The 7,817-nt window shown below is 40.6% G+C and overlaps 1 protein-coding gene across 3 annotated transcripts in view; it reads right to left on the reverse strand.

Annotated features, from left to right (window-relative positions):
- Positions 1 to 1,021: 1,021 nt before the first annotated feature.
- Positions 1,022 to 7,817, reverse strand: part of INPP1 (inositol polyphosphate-1-phosphatase) — a 44,521-nt gene continuing 37,725 nt past the window's right edge. For all 3 annotated transcript variants that reach the window (XM_011974238.1, XM_011974239.1, XM_011974240.1), the window contains 3 exons: positions 5,686 to 5,886; positions 3,361 to 3,535; positions 1,022 to 1,840 (listed from right to left, as the gene is read on the reverse strand). In XM_011974238.1, the coding sequence (XP_011829628.1) occupies positions 1,282 to 1,840; positions 3,361 to 3,535; positions 5,686 to 5,886 (935 nt within the window). In that variant the 3' untranslated portion in view covers positions 1,022 to 1,281. The remainder of the gene's footprint in view (positions 1,841 to 3,360; positions 3,536 to 5,685; positions 5,887 to 7,817) is intronic.

Consider the following 7,817-nt stretch of genomic DNA (forward strand, 5'->3'; position numbering starts at 1 on the left):
TTCTGCAATGTATACATATTTCAGAGTATATCATATGACATAGACATAATTTGTCAAAAAATTTTAAGTGTAAGGACATTAGAAAAAAAGATTGTTATTTTCATGCATTTGTAAATAGAGGCTCTGCAGAAACATCCTTTGGCCCCCAGGGGGCGCAGGGCAGAATGAAGTCAGAGCTGAGGATTTGATCCCTGCAGTTGGCACGCTCTGGTTACCAGGGCTGCCACAGAGAATACAGAAAAAGTAGTTTATGTCCACTTCAGAGAACATTCACTGTGGGATGCTGGTAGACAAGGGTTGTGTGTATCTAAAGTCCACCTCTGGTTTTTGGTAAAGTGTAGTAAATATGCAAAAACTGCAGAAACCTCTACCCATCGTACCCTTCTGCTTGTGTGTCTATATGTCTCTCTTTCTGTTTATCTTTCACTGTGTGTGTGTGTCCCTGTCTCTCCCTCCCTGTCTCTGCAAAGGGGGAGCCCACAGTGTTCCAGGCTTTACTTCCTATAAGAAACACAAGAATACTGTTGAAAGTATATAAACTTGGCTAACTTATGCAAATTCACAGTTCTAAATGTTCTGCCAACAGGCTAAAATTGCAGATTTTTCCCTTCTAGTGGAAACAAAACTCAAGCAAACCCCTCCTGTATTCTCCTTTATATTTCAGAGAAATTTCTATTGCTTAGCTGTTTAGCATAGTTTTACTAATTGAACAGGATTTTTTCCCTCAGTTTTGTTTGTTTTTTTTTTTTTTGAGACAGTCTTGCTTTGTCAGCAGGCTGGAGTACCGTGGCACAATCCTGGCTCACTGCAACCTCTGCCTCCCGGGTTCAAGTTATTCTCTTGCCTCAACCTCCCGAGTAGCTGGGACTACAGGCGCATGCCACCAAGCCCAGCTAATTTTTGTATTTTTAGTAGAGATGGGGTTTCACCGTGTTGGCCAGGATGGTCTTGATTTCTTGACCTCGTGATCCACCCGCCTTGGCCTCCCCAAGTCCTGGGATTACAAGTGTGAGCCACTGCACCTGGCAAATATTTTACTGAAGTGTTTCAAGCACTAACAGCACAATATTCACTGTAAGAATTTCATACACCAATATAATTACTGCATGAATGTCATTTATTGAAATTAACATTATTATGAATACATAATGAAAAAATGCTCCTCAAAAGAGGAAAGTGAATGTTAACCAGCAACAGGACAAAGCCATCCTCAGAAGACAGAGATAATCGGAAACAGTTTCACAGTTCAGTTTATGTATGTACACCGGGGTTAGAGTTCCTCTACGTCTGCGTCTCTGCAGATGCCAGGTTTTGGACCAGGAGGCTCAGGAATGTCTCCAGCCGCTTCCTGGATCTGTATGCAATGAGTCCTCCCTTGTTGGCCCACCGATCCACCCCAGCAGCACCCTCATTTTCCACGTGGTACACCAACTGTGGCAAATCAAGCCCTGTTTCTGGATTTCTTTCTAAGCATTCTTTCAAGTCTACTATTCCCCCACCCATGGCCCGCAGTATGGCATGAGCAGCACAAGAGTCCCACTTGAACGTGGTATCTTCTGAAAAGATGTAAATGTCAACGAGGCCTTGGACAACACAAAGGCTCTTATAACCAGCCCCAGCTGCCCCGAATATGCGATCTCCACATACACGTGACAATGCAGCTTTGATAGTCTCCTTTTCACTTGTACTAATGACGGCTGAAAAACTGGGGGAGAATGCTGCCTCGGAGCCTGTGTTTCCAGCGTGTATTTCACTGCCACTCCTTCTAGAGATGGTGAGCTGAAGTGAATGCATGTTCGTCCCCATGTAAGAAAGGCCCCAATAGCACTGTCCTTTCCACCTGTGGAAGAAAAATTTCAATTGGTGATAATTATCACATTTGTTTTTCATTACTAATGTCACTTGCAAACTTAATGATATGAAGAAATACACAATTCATCATAACATGGTGAATCTTAACACCTTTAAGCCTAGGAATAGATATCAGGTAGCTAGTTTATTTCCGAAAGTTACTTATATGCGTGCAGCTGCCTGAGTTGTTGCAATTAGAAATGCTTTCAATTTTATGACATTATCACATCAATCTAGGACAACACTAAAACATTTATGGGGTTTCCAGCTTCCAGAACCATTGCAAAATTTCATTACAACTTTTAGTATTTAAAGTTTAATAGGGAAAAAGGAATAGATAAGTGATATCTCTTTTCAATCTGCAAGCATTGTACAATCCTTATAACAAGGTTTTCTTTATTTGGTAACTCCTTTTCATTCTCTTATTCACTAGTTTCACTTTGGCTTCCAACACAAAGAAAGATGGACTCAATGTTATTAGTTTTGACAACCACAATAATTATAGCACCTTCCCTTTATCAATGCTTAACTTACTGTCTGTGTTGTTACATATTTACAGATAAGGAAACAGGCTTAGAGAAAGTAAGTAACTTGCTAAGGCCCACTCAGCTAGAAAGTGGTAGAATCTGCATTCAAACCCACAAAGTCTCACTCTGAATCTGTGCCACAAACTATTTTGTTGACCACTTCCATTACTAGGCCATGATTATGTCTGCATATTATTCCAATTCTTTTCAATTTCTTATTAACCTTTTAAAGATAGCAGAAACCCATTTTTAGTTTGGAAGATGGTGGGGGCAGGGGGAAAATATTAAAACTGAAGAGGTATAAACTTATGACTATTAAAGAGCAAATGATTGTTACTTGAAGCAACTCAAGGTTCAATAAAAACATGTAATCCTATATAAGTGAAAAAATACGACCTATTTCAATAAAAAGCTGAAGCTGCTTGTTCCACCTAGACTTTGCCATGCCCTGCTGGGTCCTGGCTGCTTTCTACACTCTGTTTAAGAGTACATGGAAGGGTGGGAGGAGGCAGAAAGGGAGTGTGAGTTAGGTTCTGATCCTGGCCATGCCTACCAATCTTTTCACAGGATAATTTTCACATTTTGTTTTGAACTTCTAAAATTATACCAAAGTTCAACTGGCTATACAGAGATGGCAGCTGTCTTATTCCCAATGTATTGGAAGGCAGTGTTACCACCACTTTACTAATCTGATTTTGAGTGGATTCTAGGGAACAGGATTACTATATTCCAAATGTAAAACTATGATTTCTCCAAGATAGTATTAATTTTAAAATTTCTACCAGCATGTACTTGGCCTCAAATAAAATTATGCAAATCTAAGATTGAAAATAGAACTTTAATTCAAATATGCAGACTTTCAATGTGAACACTCCTATGTGTTAAGTCATGGGAATGTCATATAGTGATAATCCTAACAATAAGCAAAGCTGAGGTCACAAGTTCTAACAACTATAATATACCAAAAATATTTGCCTGTTACCTGAGGGTGTTTGGGTCTCGTGACACAAAAGGTTGATTGATGACTCCCATCAGGGGAACCCCTGTCTGTATGTCATAGACACCAATTAAAATGGTGACACACTGAAGTCCACAGGGGAAGATTCCCTGGTTGGATTTAATGTCAGCAGAACCTTTTATATACTGATAAGTTGAATCTGAAAAAGGAAGCAAATGTGTTTGGATTCAGGTAAAGATTATTTAGAAGACTCTGTTCCATATCATTTCTCTCTTCTACTGATTTGGTAAGCAATAATTTTTTACCTTTGGATGTCACTGTATTGAATTGTTATTTGGCCTCTTGTACTTCTAAATTGCTTGTGTTTCATTTTTCCTGACTATGTGAGAACTCTTGAAGGGAGAGGATGTGTCTATAGTTCCTGTGGCATAGCGACTTGCATATAACAGGCATTCAAATATTTGTTACTTATCAAAAGCATTTAAAAAGTAATAACCAGAATAATTGGTGGGATTATTTTAGAAATACTACTAATCAGAGGACTAGTACAATGTGAGATGGAAAAGCCTCCTTCAATGGGTGAAAAAAAAAAAGACCTACTATTTGATAGCATAATAGAGTAACTATAATCAATATAAAATAAAGAGTGTAACTAGATTGTTTATTACTCAAAGGATAAATGCTCAAAGGGATGGATACCCTATTCTCTGCGATGTGCTTATCTCACACTGCGCTCCTGTGTCAAAACATCTCATGTACCCCAGAAATACATACACTATTATGTACCCACAAAAATGTTAAAAAGAAAAAGAAAAAAAGAAAAGCCCCCTTCCCGTAATCGGTCATAGGTAAAATTATCTTTTACTATTATTATTTGGTCCCTCAAGTTAGAAGGAAGAAAGAGACAATGATGGTGGCACCAAAAAAAGAAAGTAATGGTGCTCCTATGAAACAGAGGCAGAGAAACTAGGTTTCCTCTTAAGAGATGTGCATGCCAGCAGCTGACTGCCGATGTCTAGGGAGTTAGCACACGGCTAAGGATGTGCCTGGCAAAAGATTTTCAAAGAGCTTGAAAACAGAATCAATTCAGGGCAGAACCAACAAACAGGAGATCTCTGTCCCTCAGAAACTATAACTGATGCCAATTTACCCTTAAATGATCAAAGATTTGGGGAAAGGTTTTTAGTTTCCATATATCATCCACTGGCTGAATGTGATATAATTATCTGAAGATTAAACCTATTTCAATATCATCCTGTGAATACACTTGTAGGATGGGAAGGGCCCAGGGAGGAGTTTGCCTGCTCCTTGAATGGTCCTATTGTGTTGGGTGGGGAAGAAAAAAAAGGAAGGGGGAGCTTATTAAAATTATTACCTAGAACTTAAATAGCATCATTGAAAATAAAGGCTGGCTGGGCGTGGTGGGTCATGCCTGTAATCCTAGCACTTTAGGAGGCCAAGGCGGGCAGATCGCTTGAACCCAGGAGTTTGAGACCAGCCTGGGCAACATGGTAAAAACCCCTTCTCTAAAAACAATATAAAAAATTAGCCTAGTGAGGTGGCATGCACCTGTGCTGCCTACTTGGGTCCCAGCTGGAGGATCGCTTGAGCTCAGGAGGACAAGGCTGCAATGAGTTCTGACTGTGCCACTGCACTCCAGCCTGTGTGCAACATGAGACTCTGTCTCAAAAAAAAAAAAAAAAAAAAAAAAAGGGTAGAAGGGTTACACTTTGGAAACAATGGATTATATATTATGGTTCTATCACAATCATGACCAAAAAAACGTAGAGCTTATACAGGGCTCACAAACTGCTCATGCGTCACATTAAGCTTTTTGCTTGACCTGTACAGTGCTTTTTTGATTGTTTGCTTGTTTAACTGAATTAGTAGCTAATGGTTAGGAATTGGGATATATCGCTGAAAACCTTGGATCTTGGTTTCTCTTTAAAAATCTGAAGAGCTGGCCTGGACTCCCATATGGCAACAATCTGCTAAAGCTAAGTGCTCTTTAAATGGCATGTGTGCTCAATTGGTCATAACTGCTCTCACTTCATCCTCTCATTTACTTACCAGTCTTTTGAAGATAAGTTAGTTCATCTTGGCATGTGTGCCTGTATGTGTGTACCTGTTATAGATATGTGTATATAGACACACAGCTATAATATATATGTATTTATACAGAACACATGACACATACACCTCAACTCTCATTGTTTTAAAACTTCAAATTTTTAAAAACTTCTAGGAGAGTTAAACTACACTCAATAATTTTTATTTTTCCAACCTCCCCCCCCCCACTGCCACCACCAAAAAAGATTGTAAATAACAAACATACTCTCCTATACTTACCTATGGGGTCTACCCAAATTCCCAAAATGTCCTGTGGAACATTGATCTCCGTGGAATCCAGAGTTGGGTCAGTAAAGGCAACATCCTGATGAACAACCCTGGCTAATGCTTCAGATGCCACCTTGTTACCATTGAGGACTTTGCTTAGAAGCTCTGCTGTTTCTTCCTCTGTTGAACACAACCTCAAGGTAATCTTTTCCCCTAGGGTAAAGCCACACGATAAACCATTACATTTCAAGAGTTTCAGTGGAGAAAGAACAGAGAGAGACAGAGCAAAAGAGTGAGAGAGACAGAGAGAGCGAAAGAGTGAAAGAGAGAGACACACACAGAGAGTGAGAGAGAGCGAGAGAGTGAGAGAGACAGAGAGCGAGAGAGACAGAGTGAGAGAGACAGTGAAAGAGCAAGAGATAGCGACAGCAAGAGAGACAGAGTGAGACAGAAAGCAAGAGAGACAGAGAGCAAGAGAGACAGAGAGAGTGAGACAAAGCAAGAGACAGAGAGCAAGAGAGACAGCAAGAGAGACAGAGCGAGAGAGACAGAGAGAGCGAAAGAGACAGCGAGCAAGAGAGAGACAGAACAAGAGAGAGCAAGAGAGTGAAAGAGACACAGAGTGAGAGACAGAGAGACAGCAAGAGAGACAGAGAACAACAGAGACAGAGAGCGAGCAAGAGAGAGCGAGAGACAGCAAGAGAGTGAAAGAGACAGAGTGAGACACACAGAGAGAGAAAAAGAGACAGAGAGATAGTGAGAGACACACACAGAGAGAAAAAGAGACAGAGCGAGAGAGATAGCGAAAGAGTGAGAGAGAGCGAGACAGAGAGCAAGACAGGGAGAGTGAGAAAGCAAGCAAAAGAGACAGAGAGTGAGCCAGCGAGAGAGTGAATCAAAAGCTGAATTAAAAGTGAGGGCGATATATCCATCCCAGCAGTTCCTAAGCCTGGCTGACTGCCAGAATCACCTGGCGGGGCTTCATCAAGGCAGATGCCCAGTGGCTGGCTACCCACACACTTAACCTGAATAGTAAGGGATGGGTTTCAGGAAATCAAAAGACCTCCCTAAAAAATGCCCATGTGGGCACAATTTTGTATCCCAGTTAAGGGACACATTGTCAGTTAATAATTCCTGAATTCCTGATCATTAATCTTTTTAAAATTTGTCTTTTGATTTTTTTATATACTTAAGTCACCCTATGTCTGAATATGTTATTGAAAAGAATGGAGGTTTTTCAGCACACCAAAGTGCTTCTACCTCTTTATAGATACTGCTTTTAACTTAAAATTGTTTAAGCTAAGTAACATAAAATGGTATATGCTAATCTTTAAATGTAGTAAAACTTTATGCCTCTAAATGGTATACATATAAATAGCTCTCCTCTGTGGGGCCCATTGAGAACCAGAACATAAGCAAAGCTGCTGCTTCAAATGATAAGTTACCGAGGCCAGGTGCTTTACCATCACTTTAAACATGCTTCTTAGACCCTTGATTAATCTGGTTTCAGCCCTTGACAGAAGTGAGGGAAGAGGCTGGTAAAAAATAGGCAAGTTAATAGCAACAAGAGGTGACAGCAGTGGAGGAAAAAAAAATCTTAAAAACTAAGAAAACATGGCACTTCGGAACGTTTTAGATACTCCTGCTATCTAGTAGCTATCTAGGTAGCTACTTCTACCCTTCTTATTCCAAGGGCCAGCAGTGTTTCTATCAGCTGCGAGCTTATTAGAAAGTCAGAACTTGAGGCCAGGCCTGGTGGTTCATGCCTATAATCCCAGCGCTTTAGGAGGCCGAGGTAAGCATATCACTTGAGGTCAGGAATTCCAGACCACCCTGGTCAACATAGTGAAACCCCTGTCCCTAATAAAAGTTTAAAAAAATTAGCTAGGCATGGTGGCACACGTCTGTAATCCCAGCTACTTGGGAGGCTGAGGCAGGAGAATCGCTTGAATTTGGGAGGCGGAGGCTGCAGTGAGCCAAGATTGTGCCACTGCGCTCCAGCCTGGGTAACAGAGGGAGACTCCAACAACAACAACAAAAAAAATCAGAACCTCAGACGCCACCCCAGACCTACTGATTTGTTTTTGTTTGTTTGTTTTTTGTTTTTGTTTTTGTTTTTGAGACGGAGTCTCACTCTGTAGCCC

The sequence above is a fragment of the Mandrillus leucophaeus genome, unplaced genomic scaffold (genome assembly GCF_000951045.1).
Source record: "Mandrillus leucophaeus isolate KB7577 unplaced genomic scaffold, Mleu.le_1.0 Scaffold143, whole genome shotgun sequence".
Classification (NCBI taxonomy): domain Eukaryota; kingdom Metazoa; phylum Chordata; class Mammalia; order Primates; family Cercopithecidae; genus Mandrillus; species Mandrillus leucophaeus.